General features: G+C 42.5%; 1 protein-coding gene across 1 annotated transcript; it reads right to left on the bottom strand.

Moving 5' to 3' along the window:
• Positions 1-1,735: 1,735 nt before the first annotated feature.
• LOC109476862 (contactin-associated protein like 5-3-like) lies at positions 1,736-8,333 on the bottom strand. Its single transcript, XM_019777880.1, has 8 exons — positions 8,268-8,333; positions 7,322-7,442; positions 5,994-6,110; positions 4,016-4,177; positions 3,703-3,849; positions 2,614-2,768; positions 2,053-2,194; positions 1,736-1,917 (listed from the first exon to the last, which is right to left on the bottom strand). Exons 1-8 carry the CDS (start codon positions 8,331-8,333, stop codon positions 1,736-1,738), a joined length of 1,092 nt encoding a protein of 363 aa, XP_019633439.1.
• Positions 8,334-19,698: the final 11,365 nt, after the last annotated feature.

Below are 19,698 nucleotides of genomic sequence, written 5' to 3'. Positions count from 1 at the left end.
CGCCTGCTCAGGGTCACCCACAAACTTATTACCAGGACCTGATAATCTCCTGGCCCGGCCTCTACCGCTGAATCGAACGCAGATGCTGCAAATGCCCACTTACGGGCGTTGGGGTGTGCCGACGATCTAGCATCAGAGGTAATTATAGGGGGCTTGTATAACGATCTTTTCATGCTCTTCTTTTCTGACACCTACCTAATACTAAATACCATAACTATCGATAGCTTATTGAGTTATACTGTTACACAACAAAACCACAAGCAAACACTAATGGCTTGTACGAGAATGTATACGCCAAGAGGTCATTAGAAGTACGGACAGTATAGTGCAAGCGCAACTCCTGAACGAAGAAGCAGGAATAGAACAACCGCTATTGATGCTCAACGATTCGAAGGTCGCTCTCATGATCAACACTGTGCTGAAGGACTAACGACACTTTACATATTCATAGTCTTGTTCAAGGAGTCAGACAGACCTTATGGAAATTCTTAGATTTTACACCATTTACTGCGTCTATCACATTCAAGCAGATCTGAACAAATAAACAGAAAGAAGTAAAGAAAAATCTACCAAGGAAAGATACAAGTACATCTGTAGATTATGACTTGTTAAGCATGAATCCTCGTCAAATGTCTGTACTGTGCATGTCACGTTTATTCAAACGGTTTACACGATATAAGGTACAAATTAAGTTGTACAGATACACCAAAATGATTGCATTGAAACATGATACATTCCAAGCATCGTTATAATTGTATATTTTTGCCCGATGAGCTAAGATCCCCGCACACAATAATACATCAATGAATTCTTCTTATTCATTCACTAGAATATTAAGCAAGAAGCACAATTTATTATGTGTCGCCCTCTACTCAAAAACATAAAACGAGAGTAAAACAATGACAAAATACATACATAATTAAAAGGTGGGTAAAAGAAAAATGAGTATAAACAAGATAGGTTGGTGATCTATAAATTACGAGAATCTACCTGTACAATGAATAAAGTTTTGAACTATATCGAAGACATTACTGTTTTGTGAATGTGAAAGTGATGTGGCCCCCGTAGCAGTAAGGAAAATAAAGAACTGTCATTGAGATGCTGTAACTCTACTTTGTTGGAAAGAGATTATAACAGAGTACTTCCTTGACTAGTATGATGTTTACAGTGTAGAAGGTAGTGTTCAGTTATTTCACCATGATAGCCGCATTTACATCAAGGGATCACATGTATCAATTGCTTCAAACCATCATTGTACATGTATACTCATGTATTGTACATGTACATGCAGCTCAACAGAAAATGTATTGAAATGATTGAAGCACGAAAGTTCATCTGAGTTGGTAACATACATTAAGCTGTTCACCAACTGATCCGGTCGAAAATTCCGCTGAGTCAAATTTCTTGAATACTTGAGAACTGACAAATGACTGATGTGTACATACGTTCAAGTAACTTCTACGAAATACACTACAGCACAAATATTGGCACCTCAGACCTACTAGTACCATCTTCTACTGATAATATAATGCCTAATCAGACCTTGTACATTAAAACAAAGGCATGCTTATCATAAAAGCTTGGCTAGTACAGCAAAGTTATGTTAGTTTAAATAAACATAAAAGTCAATGCCAAATACACTTAAAGCTGTTACATGCTAAGATGTTGAAGTGAACAGTACTACAATTGTACTATTTTATTTCTTCAACAGGCAGACAACAATTCACACACAGACTCAGGGATAGCAGATAAGTTTCCCCAGGGTGTAATAACCTTCTTCATTACGCCCCCGATATCCACCAGTATCCCCGAACCTGAGCTGGGTGACCGGCAGGTCATCCTTGTTGGACAGGAACCCAGAATCCTCACGCCAATGGTCAGTATTACTGTCACAGTAGCACCTACCGTAGCACGCACCTACAGGGAAGGAACAATGAGACTAGATGAGACGATTTTAACTTGTTGGTGTCAAAGCAAAATGGTATATTAGGACAATAATAATCTCTATAAGCGCTGTCTTTGAATCTAGAGAAATATGTGATTTATAACTACTTGTTTGTCCACAGGCACATTTCCCACTCCCAGGACTGGCACCTCCCCAGTAGTCAGCCTGGCGACCGTCCCAAGTCACCCACCAGGCATACCGGCCCTGTTTGCCATGATCGTCCCATAACACCGAGTCGTAGCATTCATACTGGAAATGTGAATTTGTGAAATTCTGAGCAGGATAGCTTAATAATATTTGCAATATCACAGCATGTATCTCTGTTGCCAGTATAAGTGCTCTTGGGTGTAACAAAGCAACTATACTGGCACGCGACCTAATTGTAAACGTTGTTTAAAGCTACCGGTTTCTACTGACGATGTTCAAGTTGTAACTAGTGGCAGCTAGTTCCACTCTACGGTAATTCTAGCTATAGGGACAAAAGTGTTTGTTAACATCTCAATCCTTGGTTGAAATCACTGGACTGATAATCGAGTCTTGTTCGTCTGAGCTTAAGTTAGGAACCTATAGCTAGTAGTTGCTCTCATCCATATAATCAAATCAACATGGCCTTAAGTATCTACAAACCTTAGTAACCTGGCCTGAAAGTCTGAAATGTAAACACTTACCTTGATGTGCTGTTTGCAGAAGCTTGACTGTTCCACCACAGCTCTCACTCTCTCCATGCTGTTCCAGTATGTCACATTCCTGGAGTAGCTACCTGGATTCTCAAACCCTTTCACATGTGTGCGGGCCTCACTGTCGTGGCCAATCAGGGTAATTGCTGAAATTGTAATGGAAAACAAGTATGATTAGGAGCCGTTATTGTTACACATTTGTCTTGCTAGCCTGTTTTGAAATCTATCTGAGGTGGGGAGGCGCCTCCCCCCCTCCCCCAGTGGCATAACTCGCGCCAATAAGGAGCCTTAAAATGCCACATTAATGCTCCCCTCAAGTAAGAATTCGGAGACATCATACATAAAAATATTTAGAGGCTTCTGTATTCTTCCTTGTTTTTGGATTTTTCACATTGATCATGCAAATAACCCGCACATTAACATAATAAATGTATATTGATGTTGACCTTTAACTACATTACACATGTCACAAGTATGAAATGCCCATTATTTACCGATAAAGAATCATGGCATTTTTGCATTTTTTTGCATAATTTGCATCTGTTAATGTTCCACATGCCCTAGATTACAGATGTATGTCGAATTATGTACAGCAAAGGAATGACAAAAGATACAAAATGCAGAAGTTCTGCTGCAGCGCCAAGGTCAGCCACTAGGCGGCCCAGATGTGACCTTGACCTTTGTCTTTCTAATCATTAGACTACCAACATGTCAAATATCAACACAGCCCAAAAGGTCTTCCTAAGTTATATGCTGACCACAAGTATGCGGAACACTCACACTCACACACACACACACACACACACACACACACACACACACACACACACACACACACACACACACACAGACAGGCCGAGAACAAGACGTATATTTTAATGTGGGAAAAAACGCTGGCTCGATAAGAAGTCTACGAAAGTGGATAAAAATCTACATGAAGTTACTTCCCTAAATCTTTTTCCCTTAGTGTGTTTGTTTGTGTGTTTGTGTATGGTTACAAAAAAAAAACAACATTCACGGTTATTTTTTTTATCCAAGATCTTCTAAATTTGATGTGACTTTGACTCTCATTTTGCTGACCTGTTTGCTTCTCAAGATCACACTGAACAAACACTGGCAGGACTCCACGCCCTGGTCCGTCATGAGGGTGGATAATGTAGCGTGTCTTGTTATTAATTCCACCTCTCTCTGCAACTTCAGTGCAGCTAGATGGCGGGTATACGTCATCTGTTAATGAGAATACAAAATATATGCGTACTGAAGTTATATGAAACAAACTTGTCGTATTCTTTGAATGCACTAAAATGTGCACATGCAAACACTACCTATAGGCGAAGGTAACAAATCAGTTTATATGTTATGATTTTATACACAGAAAGAAATGCACTTTTACCCGCTTTAACACTGTCCTTTCCAGGTGTTCCAGGTAGACCTTGCGGACCAATGGGCCCAGCTGCCCCCCTTTTCCCAGGTGGGCCAGGTGGCCCGACAGGACGACCGTTGGCTAGCCCTGTGGACCCCCTTTGTTCTGGCGGTCCAGACGTCCCTTTAAACACTAAGGAAAGCAAACGCAATAGGCAATCATTTACTGATATTGTATTGGCCCAGTTTCGTCTTCTTCTCCAAACACATGACCAGACGTCTATGGTAACGAGTGCTGTAACAGACACCCTGTGGTGTTGGGTTACTTTATGTAGCAGGGCAGAACAACTGGAAGTACTTGTCACTATGTACTAGTATATGGATGTGTTTGAGGAACATTAAACTGAGCAGTGGTTTGTCACGATAGACCATGTGATGGTAAATATTATGCATTTGCTTTGCAAATGGTACCTTTCTAGTCACAGTTGAACCAATTTGAAAACTACGTTAGTTTTAAACAATGGTATGAAATGGGAAGGATACGAAAAAAATTTAGCGGTTCGTCTATATCATATCAAAGTTTTAGCCCAGGAAATTTAAAGCGCCGGACTTTCTATACCGGCCCCGGGGGTGTTACGCATTAGCAAAAGTCCTCCAGGGACGTCCCCAGAGTCGGCCTGGCAAGGGCTGAGGTCAGCCTCGGGTGACCTATATAACCGTCCCCGTCTATCCTGTCAATGCAATTTAACCTGGAGAGAATTCAAATAAAATATGTAGCCTAGTTTACAATGGAAAAATATTCCAAAAATATTGTAGGTTGTAGTTATTTACTGGTTATTTCTCGGGTCGGCGACGCGGTTTGGCTATGTTCGTTTTCTTGTGGGGGACCACCGGACCATCTGTTGGTCACAATCTACCATTTCAACAACAGGGCTTCTCTATTTCCTCTCCGCACAACCCATAGAAGATTCCAGGGAAAACCATACTCAAACTCTTCTTCTCCTTTCTTATCGCTAAAGCCACTGTTCAAGTCTATATGAGTTCATTCACACCACTTTCTTCCAGTAGTGACCTGGCCATTTACCCAGATCAGTCCCAGGACACAGTATTAGTTTGTTCTTGATTAAAACAAAGTTTGTGATCTTATATATATCCTGATGTATTACGATACGATATACACTTATGTACTTTGTACTTCACAAAACTGCACAAATGTGTTTGCTAACGTTGCAAGGAATACAGGAAACCTACTAGCATTATACGTATTCCAGATGTTCCATGACAGGGGACACATCGAACTGTCACATTAGCGCTAGTAAGCACGCCCGGGCGGCAGGTACCCCACCCCCCTGGTGCACGGGGCCAGTACCAAAGTCTGTCTGCGAAACTTTGTTATGGCGAAGAAGTAAAGAGAAAATCATTTCGATTGCCTTTGCAGTTGTTTTATTGCAAATATAGTTTTTGACTAAGTGTTGTTAAGAATATGTAATTCATCGTATTATGCGTATTGTGTTTTGGAATACTGAAATAATGTTTGTTTTATGATGATATGACTCACGTTCATCTAGTTCATTGAGTCGCAACTCCATCGTATTGAACCGGTTGCCCATCTCTGAAGAAAGTTTTGTCACCTGTTTGCTGACTTTGACTGCGTTAAAGAAGTGAGAGAGAGAAATGTACGGTCGCTGCGTTCCACAGTATCCGATGTTATAATAGTACGGCATATCTGTTACTCAAAGGAACACCTCTACTGTTGTCTGAACTCAACACTCAAATTCTCGCTATCACACAGTTATACTTATCTGAAACTAAGTGATTTCTTGACTGATTCATTTATACTCTATTCCGATAAATCACCCTAATTCTTTAATTCTGTTCCTCTTTAGCGCACTTTACCTATTTGATATGTTTGCCTTGTGTCATGATTATTATTTTAAGTCCATTGGTGGGTTGAGTACACTATGTACTTTTGTTTAAATGTTGAAAGACTAAAAGAAATTTACGCTGACCTGCAAAATATGGCAATGAGAATGCCAGTGGAAGGACAATGACGCTGAAGATCTTCAACCTCTTCCTGATGAAATCCAGACATCTCTTCTTGTTTGCTTCCGCATCGTTGGATGCATCTGTAAGAGCAACGAAGCCTTTCTATATCTCTGGCGTGTCCCTAGCCTGGTATCCAGTCGAGGTCGAGGTTGGTGTAGGGTCTTCGGTGCTCTAATAGATTTCCCTCGCCCAGCTCAACTGGTCACCCGGGGGAGTGTTACGCCTTTATGACATTTGCTGAGCGGATGTGTTTTGTGCGCCAGGAGTAGCCCCACCACAATATTGAACTGCCTACGTGCAAATCTACCGGGTAGGGTAACCTAGCTGAGTCTAGCGGCCGAAAAACTCATTCAGTCCCGAGGAGAATCCGCCCCAAACGCGTTAGACTGGACACCGGGCTAGCTTAGCCCTGACTAGTAGACATATAACAGTGGTAAAATATGCGATCAATGGATCCACATAGGTCTAAATAGAAAACTAACATCAACTTGCAGGAGGAAGAAACTGTTATGTTGAAACGTCCAGGTTTGAAATTACCCAAATATTCTCATATGTGAAATACCACGTATACGTGTTTGTTGTTTTTGACTCAGTGAATATGTAATTCATCGTATTATGCGTATTGTGTTTTGGAATACAAATAGATATTGGATCTTAACCGTTTCCAGTAACTTCTAGCTTATTGAAAAATTTAGTGTACCATGCCTAGTTTTAGAGCTAATGTTGTTACATTAGTATTGATCTGTACTGCCTGTACCTGTGTACCTTTGCATCTGTTTACCTGTACTTATCCCGATATGGCATGAATATACAATACACGTCATATATATTTTTTATCTTTAATATCAGAAATTTGGCACTTTTTTCAACGTCTAGAGGTATGCACCCTGGTCTAATTGTCCCATTTTTATGGTGATGTTATTGCAATCGCTTGTATCTGTGTACACCCCAGTACATTAATGAAACATTCACGGTTTTGCTTCTGTACACCATCGTGCTTGTAATTATAATAAAATGGACCCGGACATATGAACACGTTCTCTGAAACCGCCCAGGGACTTGCTTCTCATAAATATAAAAGGCATCGCAAACTAGATAGTAATACATATAACTCAATTTTAAATTTAAAATATTTCTAGGCATTTCTAACTAGATAATAATACATATAGCTCAGTTTTAAATTTATTCTGCCAAATGCAACACTTCTAAGAAAGGAACGATAAAGCTGACAAGTCTTCTATCTGACAAGCAATAGGCGACAAATTTTCCACGTTATACAGAGTCACGCTACCTCCTTTGGCAGTCTCCCCAGCCTTCGGCTGTTTCTGTCGTCCCAACATGACGGCACCTGTCAGGCTCCTGGGCAGCTGAAGGACGGACTGGGTCTGAGCGCTTAGAAATGTACACGGCGCCTTTTTAGTCAAGGCAGTCATAAATACATATTAAGTATGTATCAGCAAACATCTTGCTTTCGATTGGTTGAGACCCAATCTAATTTTGGATGTACAAAATTAAAACCTAAAGAGAAATATGAATAGCGTACAGGGCAGACTGATTACACAAATTGAAATACCCATAGGCATGACAATATAGTCACGTTTTCTGCTACCATACGCTGATCTTTATTTGGATATTTAGAAGAAAATCCCGCTGGCGAATAAAAGAAATTCCAGCCAAAAATATAATAATGCTACTATACCACAGAAATACAAAGCTAGTATTGTGGATTTGCGTTAGTACGTAGCGACGTATACGATAAGCCAGCGCATGCTGTCTTTTTCCGGAGGTTAATACTTATGAATCGGCACTGTACGTAATACCGTCCTATGTACTGAGTTATTGAGTCGTGGGGCTTCGGTAGCCTGGGTTCCGTCATCCAGAGTTACCGCCGACCCTATATTTGTCGCTAAAGCGACGGTCACAACACGCCGTACGTGCTTCTGCGTGCTGTCTACGTGCAAAAACGTGGGCAAACGCAGGGCATCCGTGCGTGGTGAGTACCACCTCCGTACGGAATCCTACGGATTTTATAGCACGCAGACACGCCGTAGAACTTAAGTGCATGTAAAACTTTTCCTGCGTGCGGTCTACGGATTCACCACCCGTGCGTGCGAGTACTAGCGACGCGCGTGCCCCGTACGTGCCGTACTGAAGAAGCGCGTGTGAGTACGGCCTCCTTACGTTAAAGTTCCAATCGCACAGAGATCGTACGTTGTAAGCACGTACAACTCACTTACCACTTGCGCAACGTACGATGTACGCAACCGGTCACAGCCAGACTTGGCGTGCAGACCCATAGCCATCGCTTTAAGCGTCGGTCACAACCCGCCGTGCGTGCTTTTTTCCCCGTACGTTTTATTGGGAGGCCACGTCTGCTACGTTTTTCTGAAAACGCGGGGAAGGAGTGGCGTCAACGCACGTCACTCGCACGGTTGCGCAAGGTGTAACAGTGTGGTCTGCACCCACGCCTGGCCGTGAGCGGTTGCGTACATCGTTCGTTGCGCAAGTGGTGAGTTGTACGTGCTTACAACGTACGATCTCTGTGCGATAGCCACTTAACCGCAAGGAGGCCGTACTCACACGTGTTGCTTACGTATGGTATGTACGGGGCACACGCGTCGCCCGTACTCGCCCGTACGGGTGGTGAATCCGCAGACCGCACGCAGAAAAAGTTTTACGTGCACTTAAAGTTCTACTTACGGAGGTGGTATTCACTACCTACAGGTCCCCTACGTTTGCCACGTTTTTACGCGTAGACAGCACGCAGAAGCACGTACGGCGGGTTGTGACCGACGCTTAACCCAGGCCTAGACTAGAGCCAGGCCAGAGAAAGGCCAGAGCCTCGGAGGACGTGATTTTTTTTTTGACAACAGGCGAAAATCAATACGCTCTAGAATGTTATTCATAAGAGTAAGTCGGTGTGGCCTTATCTATCCCTATATCCTCTTCAATTGAAGGCGTCCACCTAAAATTCTAAACGGTCCTTAATGTTCCAAAATCGTCTTGTAACCTTGCGGTGATGGCCGAGTTAGGGAGGTATCCCTTTAGATTAGAAGCGTCTCCCAGCGCCTCTGAGCTGAGTGACCTCATACAAAACGTTAAGAACCCTTCAACAAACTCGGCATCATCCTTAAATCGATATCGAATCTTAACTTTAAAGTGCTTAAGAACAGCCTGATGCAGAAAAATTGGTAGATCACCACTTCTACCCAGGAGATTTTTTACAAGCTGAAACCAGCCCTCACCATTCCAGGGAGACGCCATGGAGACACAGAAGGGCGCCGCGTCAATCTCTAGCTCTGTACATCCTCAGCTACGGAATCCTTCAAAATCAACGGGTAACGGAGACCCTTGTCGGTCAGTACCTAGTACTTGTTACAGTCTTATGTGAAGACTAAAGAAGCGCAGTATTCAACCTACTTTGATATTTGTGAGTATTTTCGCCCCCCCCCCTCTGTTTTGTTTTGCAGTACCATTCGTTTGGCGGGGAAATCGAATTCCCAGGTGTGCGACTAAAACTGTGACTTCGTTCTAGAAATCAACTCTACATCCAAACTCTAAAACCAAAGGCCACAAGAAGGAAAACGGTGAGTTCGTTCTATTAATTTAATAGACACTCATTCAATTTTTTTACCATGCCGCGCCGTCAGAAAAGTAAAACGGAAGACGATGTTGTGTCGGAGTAATGACAGAGAGGATGAGAGCACACTATGAGGATCTCCTAAAAAGACAAGAAGCAATTTTCCAATCCTTTACACAAATGCTAATGGTCTCTTGCAAATAATCGTATTGATGCCCTCGTGCGAGAAGTGCAAGAACTGAAAACATCACTGCAGTACTCTCAAGCTGAAATCGACTCGCTCAAGTCCTCACTAAGGAAACCCAGTCTGATGTTAATACACTGAAAATCACTGTAGAGTCAGTGAAGATCCCAACAAGATATGCCAGAACTTAGCTTCTCCAAGAAAATTGAAAATTAGAGTACACGGAACAATATCATCGTGGACGGAGTAGCCTGTTGGCGACAGTAATAATGAAACCTGGGCGGAGTCAGAAGAAAAGGTGCCTAACATCCTATCCAAGAACTTGAAACTAGTCCCTAAAACAATCGCACAGAAATGGTCCCTACAGAAGAGATTCCACACGACCAAGACAAGCAGTCGTATTAAAAGCTCTTGCGCTACAAGGATAAGCAGCAGCTCATTCTCAGTAGAGCTAGATCGCATTTGAAGCTACAGCAATTATCACCATACCTATTGCATGTTTACGATCTTCTACTCGCACCTTGCTCATTTCAATGTCATTATAATATTAAAATGAGATCTTTGCTGGGGGAAAGAAAGCGCGTCTTAGGTACACTGAGCACACCCATATTCATCAACGAAGACTTTTCCGAACTAGTCAGAAAACGGCGTGCTGAGCTTGTACCATTGAAAGCTGCGCGACAACGCGGAGACTGTGCAGTCATCACCTCATGATGACAGACTTGTGGGATCTTGTGGTCAGGAAGAGAAACGAAATGCAAAAATAGCAATGTTTGTTCATGAAATTGTTGTTTGTATTGTACATGTATAATTTATAACCTCATGTATGTCATCTACATCACTACTGTTCATTGTAAAGACGGAACTCAGACATGTTGTCCTCAATGCAACTACAACAAGCGAGAGTGCCGCGACGGGAATAACATTGCCGGGGTTTCTTGTTCTTGCTGTAGGAATGCATTTCACAAACACTGCACTCCCATTACCAAACGAAACCAAGAATGCTGAGAATCTTGGATATGTTCTGAATGCTGTGTGCTATTTCCTTTCTGTTCATAGTATCAAATACATTATAATGTCCTTGATAGTATGAATATCACACTCCCTACTTTCGGACAAGATGGCAGTCTGCAAAATCGTTCAAACCTGCTCAAGCTTACTGTAACGGCTTTCCCGACAATCGTATTTTATGGATTTTTGAAAAATGCGCTCGATTTTGAATTATGGGTAATTGTGGAAGAAATTGTGAAAAAGCCCCCAAAATCCAATTTTTTCATCTATTTGTCGACAAAAACTATACTTAAAGTCGGAAATTTAAAAATTCCTAGACCACGACTTTTCATCTTGTTCCTAGTCGTCGAAAAATATAAAAATCGGGGATCTTGCGTAATATATGTAGCCACATTTGAACGATGATTGGCTAGAATATGGCGGCTCCGACTTTCCTTACTAAAAAAATCACCCATTTTACGCAAAAATTACCATTAAATGTATGTAAAGACGAAAATTTTATGTTATCCATGCTGTGGACTAATGTTGTGTAGAACGATGTTTCCTAAAACCCCATACAAGCCTCACGGCTTTCACTATGCTCCACCGCGGTACCGAATATCCCCCTCCAGACAGAATGTATCTATTCGCCGCCATAAAGTAGTGCGAGAAAAACAAGACAAATATACTGAATATATTGTTAACTTGACGCGTTGGCTACACATATTGGTATGAATATTCTGTCTTGCCGGGGTAGTAATACTTTTCCGCTTTATGTAGTCTTGTGACCTCCAGATGTCGTAGCGGATGGATATAATTGGTATCCTGCGATCGTCTGGAGATTACAGCGTCAGTGCAAGGCGGCTTTTGTGAGGTAAGGTTCCTTATTCGCTTGTCCGAAAATGTGTCAAATGCACAAATGTCGCACAGAATAGCTGTTTCTATGTGTACTACTACTGTCTACTAGTATTGGGGTTTGTAGTTGTTGCTGGTGAGGACCGTCCTTTTTGTAAGGGTCACTCATGCCGTTTATGTAAAGTCTTACTAGTAGTAGTACCACCAGATAATTTCGTGGCGTGGGGATCACATGTACCAGGATAAAACGGTTGTTTTGATCGAAATGCTCGCGAAACTCTCGCTAATGCTTGCAAAGGAGTCTTTGTTGCTTCCTGTGCCGGATAATGTAGCTGTGATGTAGTATCTGGGGTATTTTTTACGACAGTTTCTCTTGCATTTTGTCCGGGTTCTTAGTTTGTTTGTTTGTTTGTCTTAGTGTAAAATACGCCGTGAATTATTGATGATTACAGTGAGCACAAACAATTCGAAACTTCCAGCTTTGCTACTGAGTTAGGTACACAGATACTAGTAACTGCATACACAGTGTAAAGTTCTATGAGCCCCGTGCTTACTAGTATATCGTCATCATGAGGTTGAAAACAAAACTGTAATGGGCATTTATAGTCTGGTATCTCCTGCCTATTTTGTTAACTCTAAGATGTCAGCTAGTTTGGTGGAGATTTTAGATACAAGAGTTTATGAAAGTTGCATTGTAATAATTTTACTATGCATGTATGTATTGTGTAAATGAAGATGTTTTTTCTTTTGTTCAGGTCAACCGAGGGAGGATTGTGACAAGATGGACGTGTCCGCCTGGCATATGGGTCTGGTGATCCCTGTTTACATCAAGATAAACCATCTCAGAATCCATACCAGAAACACTGAGAAAACACAATCATTCTATAACAAAATCATTTGTTCATTGAAATTTGACACATCTTGATGGTTATTTTGGGTGATTAAAGAGCAAACACTGAATGGAAATTTAAAATGGCAGAACATCCACCTTACTTGGGTGTGTTAGTCAGGTTATCTTTAAAAGCTGTCAAGCCTCTTGGAAACCCAGACCTCGGGGATTGAGCCTCTGGCTCAGTGGGGGCTTGTTCAGCTTAGTTAGATAGGTTTGTTGGATGTTAATGCCTCAAGTCAATTTCACACGTTTGCTCTTGTCCCTAAGTATTTGCTACATAAATATGTAAGGCACACTATGATAATGAATGATTGACGTTTAGTTACTTAAAAGTTCTGTTCAGTCGGTCGTTGTTGAAGGCTGTCGGTATGCTCAATCTATTGGTTGGGTTAAGCGGTCACATACATGGAACTAGGCTAGGCGTGTGCCTCCCCATCCTATCATAGATGAACAGTATCGTCTAAGAAAAAAAAATTGGGGCATGGGGCGTACACAATGGTAAAAATGCCACAGTCACTGCCATTTTCTTGTTGTTGTACAGCAACAACCCTGCACCCACTGACCACTTCACGTGACCCTCTACCTCTCTATTAGGAAAGTTGTGATAGAGGCTGTCGTAGAAATTGACTGCTCCATCATTACCTTGGATAGTGCTTGTGAATACCCGGTGACTGTTTCCAGTATGGAGGGTTTGGATGAATACATGTCTGACTGTTGAAAAATTGCGGCATGCTCTAAAAGTAGGCCTCAGTAAACCTTCCATTGGTGAATCTATCTTTTTGAGTAGGACACACTAGTCCAACCATCCAACGGGATCAGGTTGTAGTGGTGGTTTGTCATGTTGCACGTTGGGCCAAATCGTTCCACATTTTTGTTAACACGTTTCTGTCACAGCCACTCCTTCATTCTCGAAGACAATGTCGATAGTACCGACTCGATACTTGATGAAATGTTGCTGGAGCGTTGTTTTTTTCTATCATGGTTAAGTGTACAATGTCTATGGTCACAAAATCTTTTTCCAGGCTTCTCCTTCCTTACACTGTTTACATTAGCTGGTAATTTAACGCCTTATAACAAGGCTTCAGCAAACTATCTCTCTGCAAGCTGAGGTGCAAATATACTACAATATTTGATCACCTTGGGAAACTTGACAGTTGAGAATCTGCTCTTCAGGAGGCGGTAAAATGTGCTTTGTTGGATGCTGTCATCACCTGTTGTCTCCATCTGACGCTTGTACCGCATTCATTTGTCTTTCCTGAAGAGAGAAAAAAAATTTCATAAGCATATAAATCTAGTAAAAAAAACTTCAAAACTTGCGAGCTGTCGATCACAAACTAAAAGCGTCTTGGGTGCCAAAATTACACAAAAATGAACATTGGTTTTGTGCAAAATTGTTGTTCTTTTCTAGTCCTGTCTTTAGAACCAAAATGTTTCATTTTGCACAGCTTAAAACCAATGACTTCGAAATCTTGACTAAAAAAATAGTTCCAGTCAGTCTTTTTTTTGGACAGGTCATGCAAAGCTGGTTGAAATACCAACTACGCCCTCCAGAAAATAGCATACAAGTTAAACAGCAACTTCTATGCCTGAACTCACATATTTGTATAAGTAGGCAACCCTTTTTTCTTCTCAGCTTTCTTCAACAAAAATGTTCTTTTTGTAAATGATATTATTGATCCTGAAAATAATTTCTTATCTTTTGATAATTTTGTACTTAAATTTGGAGATGTATGTACAGCTTATCAATATCATCAACTTTTGTCAGCTATACCTACTCAATGGAAACATCTTATAAGACAAGACTCATCAGAGCTACGTGTTTGTATTCCTGTCTGTAGAGACGTAACCTGGCTACAAAGTAAAAATATAAATAAATCTCTTTATACTTTCTTTATGAATGAAGCTAGATTGTGGGAACCTGCAACCTGAACCTCCAAACCTTTCAATTGTACATAGTCAAATCCATGTAAGTCTAGCTGGACTACAAGAGTAGTCTAATGAGAGTAGGTAAAGGCTATTCTAGGTACGAACAAACAGTCTTATTTTATTTTAGATATCAAGTGTTAAAAAAAAACATGCTGAAATACTAGATCCTGGACTGCCGGTATGTTATGCTCACATTTGGTACACAGCTACACCAATATTATTGGTAACCAATAGAATATTACACAGGTAGTGGTTGGATAACTCTTGTAGACAGTTTAGTTGCCCCGACGGCAGGACAGACTGCTATGGGACCGGTGAGGTGAGGTGAGTGAGTGGTTGATAGATTTACGTTTCAGCAAATTAATGTAAAGAAGAATATTAATCAACCATACATGTTGTTTTGTGATACATTTCGGGAGGCAGTTAGAAGCCTAGTTTTTCTATCATACCGGTTAAAAGTGAGCGGTGTCCAGGTCAATATTGATACGGATTACAGTGTTGTTTCCACGTGATACCGTGCCTTAGATCGTGGTTGTTCCAAAACTTGTCGTGCGTTGACACATTTGTTACCAATAATTGCGCTAAACTGCATGTGCTCACGGCAGTTTGGGAACTTGATGATGGTCGCTGAGCAGTCTTTCAGTCATGGTCAAACATGTTACATAACTGTCATACAGGTTCAAACTAATGACTTGATATGAGAAAAACAACAACAACACTGCAGTAAAGGTAGGAGTTGCATAGCTGGAAAGAGACTGACCTAAATAAACAGCTTCCATCTGCTTCTGAGGGCACGCGTATCAGTCCTAGGGCAGCCAAGTTTTCATCAAGTTGATTTTCGTTTTCAACGCTGACATCATCTTTCTTGTAAGGTATGATGGAGAAGGTCCATTCCAGGTTAGGATCAACAGAGAGACTACAGAGTTCTTCAGAAACTTCCACACCTTTGAACTTGCAATCCACAATATTCTTGCTGCCATCACCAAGTTTTTCGGAAGATTCATAATTTTTTTTTGGGTGGCATGTTGTGATTGCAGCCCAAATTCCTCTCCGGAGTCCACAAGGGATAGCGTCCTCTTGTACAAGTTGGCAAGATTGCTATTTATGTTGTGGATGATGGCAAACATCAAGGCAATTGCAAATGTGGGGCTTTAATATCCTGCTTTTGTTCATACGTTGATTGAGTTTCCGATGTAGTACATCATTTCGTATTGTGCCCTTTCCTGGCTTGATGGCAGAAATACATTTGCAGCATGCTTCAACAATATTCTAACTTTATCTTGCGCTGGTTTTGGATACACAATTTTTTTCACGTTGGTGTGTCATATGGGGGGGGGTGTGTTTCCTTTTGTCTCTTCTTCCCAATGTCTCCTTTACTTCGAAAAGACATGGACTAGTCCCGTCGGAGATGTTTCGCAAATAGGTGGTGCCTTAGAATGCAGTTGGTCACTATCTGTGCAGCATGAAACAAATCTAGATTGACTAAAATGTCAGTTCCAAAATGCAAATTCACAGCACTGGTCCAGGAAGATTTCACTCAACTTGACAATTTGTTTGTTGAATCTGTCTTCCAGTCTCACCAGTACTGGCCTGATTTCTTTAAACGTGGTGGACTTACAAAGCTGCCAGGTCAGGACTTGGCCTATGTCATTCGATACTGTACACAGTACCCTTATTCCTGTGAGGATATATTCTTCAGGAGGCCAGTTGTAACAGGGCAGGACTTGAAGCCAGACAGGGTCTGCAGTATTGCCCAAAAATCAGCATAGACTGTTTTTACTGCCTGGTCAAAGCTAAGCCATCTTGTGTGGCAAGCTCTCTTCAGCTTCCGACAGACGCTCTGCTAGGCTGATGGGGTCTTGGCTCCAGCCATGCCTTTGATGGCGAGTTGGCATTTGACAAATGCTGCTGTTCTCTTGGGCAAGGAGCTGAGCCATTTCCAAACAACATTCAGCAGCACCTCCTGAAACACGATAGATTTCCCCACCCAGAGCGGGTCTGGCCTTGGCCTGACGAGGTTGAAGGCAAGGTGCACCCTCGTGCAAAATGACCCTCCTGCCCACAGTTATAGCATAGCTTCCCAGTAGGACTCTGAGGAGGGCGGGTACCCCTACAGTCCGTAGCAATATGCCCAATTTTGTTGGTTAAAACAGCGACGACTGTCCGATTTCCTCTGTTGTTGAACACTCAGCTGGTCTAATGACCTTTGCACATTAAGTAAAGGCTCCTCTAGCCTAGTGGGTGGGCCTGCAGAGGGCACCGACTTCATCCAGAATCTGATCATTTGTGGCTTGGAGCCGGACAGTGCTTTCCTCTGGGAGGACTCTTTTGCCGGCTTCCCATTCCCCCGTGAGCTGCATTGCAGCTTCCTTGGCGTGCATGTATGTCATGGCTGGATCCAGCCTGATCTCTCTCTTTAACTGCCTTCTAACTGCATCGTCTCAACCCATCGATCAATCTATTCCTCAACATATTCTCCCTGTTAGCCAAGACGGCGCTGCGGCCGGAGCTCTCTCAGCCACCATTACGGATATAGATGGGACTCCGTTATTAAACTGGCTCATAGACTGTTATCTTCTTCTCTTCTATACCTGATGTAAGGATTTCGCTGGCCAGCTCATTTCTCCACGTCTCCCCGATGGTGTGTTGTGTGTGCACGAAGGTGTGCTCCCAGGGTGATGGTATTCCCATGACAGACATCACTTCGTTCATGTTCGCATAGCCATCGCCGACAGACATAAAGCTCCAAACAGCCTGCATGTTCACCTCATGTCTCATCCCGTCTAAAATGGCGCTTGGCATAGATAAAGTGGTAGATTAGGAAAGCTGTGGTCCATAGATCCAGGGAAAGATCGTGTTTGGCGTCAGCAAGGCGATTCGCTAGGGTAGGGGTGAGGTTGTCTGATAGGGATACTGTATACTGTGGTGAGGATCGTAAGTTCGGCAGGAGCAATTTGAAGTCCACGAACTTGTACTGCCAGATTTTTTCTTTGACATTGGTAGGGATACCCGTGTCTAGCGTGATGTGGTAAGGTGAGGTGGAGGAGGGGATGTTGTAGGTGAGGTAAAGGTCACGGTTGGGGAAGAGTCTTGCCATAAGCGCTGTTGCCAATGAGTTTCATCGTTTCGGCGATGATTTTCTTCTTGTCGTCTTTATCGCCAGCAAGACGAACATCACTAACTTTTTGGCCAAATGGTTCAAAACATTTCCTGGGATGTACTCCAGTACCTGATAGACATGGATCACTGTGATTCGGATACCATTTGAGCAAAGGTGTCGCAAGTAGAATCTTTTAACCGAACATGCTGCCGATCAGAGATCGCATCGGTTTCGACATGAGGTTATGTTCTTCGGCGTACTGTTTCATTCAGGGTCCGACGCAGTTCTTAAAGATAGTAGTCATCTCTGAAGGATATTTATAACTATACTGGTCTATAACACTATTGTATAACTATATGGTATTTCAAAGGTGAATGCACCCTCTAGTGATTCATTCAAGGTAGCAAGTACTTGACAGCCATTGATGACGTGTTAAAATAGTACCCCCTGGCGGTGCATACAAAAACCACAATTGGCACCCTTTCGGAATGCACTGGGAACATTAGAGGTGACTGAAAGTATTGTGCGTCCTATGCGGGGTGAACGTACAATCATGTTACATCTGAATACACACAGCTCTGTGGAAAGTTTTCTACCGAACGCCAAATCTGTACATCAGTAAAAAATGTTGAAATCGCAAAATTTCAGAATAAAGGGGTAATGTAGGAATTGATCTTACTTCAGATTGCAGAGGTCCTGCTGCGGTTTATCCAAATCGGAAGTCCAAAAAAATAAAGTCCATTTTCCGTACAGTAGTCGTTGTTGTAATCCGGTTTCTTTGTCTTGTGCTTACTGTCCTGCATTAGACACTTGAGTTAGCACGAGGAGCCTGTGTCGTCTGCATTGGAGGGGTTTATCGAACGGTCCACAGAGATCTGATGCCAAGATTGTCGTGCTAACACGCAAGGCGCGCCGGTACAGTTCCATCAGATGAGTCATCTCGCTGGGGCGGCCGTCGTACACATGTTGTATTGAATATCGGATGGACAGGTTTTCCGTCCTAACTTTGACCAAAGATGTGACGATGCAGTGGAATTCCATGCTCGGTGGCCAAGAGTCATTGAATGCATTGTAAGCGTCGAGAAGGCTTACAATATCTGACTCGTGTGGCAAAGGTCCGGGCCGCTAACCACGATTGCGGTGCATTCTGTTGGCTCCCCGAAATCGAACGAGGTTTCCGTCTGAAGATCATGGAGGACGGCATTGGTGTAGGGTCAGTAAAAGTCCAGGTTACACGGTCGAACTGCGCGCTGATTCAACGTTGGGAAGATAGGTACTTGCATGTAGATGTAGACTTTGTATCCACTCACCATCATTCTAACATCATCGAAATACCTTCGCAATGCGTTTTGGAAGGCGACGGGGAACGGAAGGCTAAGAATGGCATCCTCGATCTGACCCCTATCTCCTGCAGACCCCCTGAACAGGGTGTTGGCTATCAAATTGATGCAGAGAGCGAAGAGACTTGTAGCGGGCATGGCGACAGGACAGCGTGGACAGGCGCGGGTGATATTAAAAAAAGTATGAGAAGTAACCTAGAAACATCGACACATACTTAATTGTCATTTTGAATAGCAACCAAGATTGCAAATCAAATTCTGTACTAAATACTCTTTCGTACGTAGCTTTGAATGTAACGTAACTAAGATGCTATGCATAATAAACGTACATGTAAAAACACGAATTGGACTGCCTACAATCAGTGTTGTTCTCACGGTTTCTGTTCCAAGGCTGTCTGCCGTTGATATCCAGCTCGTTTTGGTTTCTTTCCGAGACAGGATATGTGCCTGCAAACGACGGGGCAGCGTTGTCACAGTTTCCACCTCCTTTTCCACCTCTGCCCCTGCCCCTCGGTGGCAGTTTCAAAAATTGTCTGCAGTGGTGCTGACAGAAACGGCTCAGTGTATAAGGCTTGAAAAAGCTGACAGGACAGGCTGGTACCTCGTGTCTGAGAAAACAAACTGGATTTGTGGATATATTTGCGACCACATACATGTGTATGTTTTACCAAAGATGCTGGAAAGATCACATCCTTCTCTAACTGGCCCATTGTACATGTCAAGCTTCCCCCTTCATACACAATAGAAGTAAAGTGACCTGGTTTTGCTCTGATGCCACTCATGATTGTGTATGACTGTTGG

The sequence above is a fragment of the Branchiostoma belcheri genome, unplaced genomic scaffold (genome assembly GCF_001625305.1).
Source record: "Branchiostoma belcheri isolate BF01 breed outbred unplaced genomic scaffold, Haploidv18h27 scaffold399, whole genome shotgun sequence".
NCBI classification, from domain to species: domain Eukaryota; kingdom Metazoa; phylum Chordata; class Leptocardii; order Amphioxiformes; family Branchiostomatidae; genus Branchiostoma; species Branchiostoma belcheri.
Note: the sequence above shows the minus strand (reverse complement) of the source record. Positions and strands in the feature narration are given on the sequence as shown.

Coding starts and splice junctions, on each gene's coding strand:
- LOC109476862 (XM_019777880.1), bottom strand. CDS start 8,333: ATGGCTATGGGTCTGCACGCCAAGTCTGGCTGTGACCGGTTGCGTACA. Junction 6,111..7,321: donor TGGGGAGACTGCCAAAGGAG/GTAGCGTGACTC, acceptor TTGCTCTTACAG/ATGCATCCAACGATGCGGAA. Junction 1,918..2,052: donor ATGTGCCTGTGGACAAACAA/GTAGTTATAAAT, acceptor CCTTCCCTGTAG/GTGCGTGCTACGGTAGGTGC.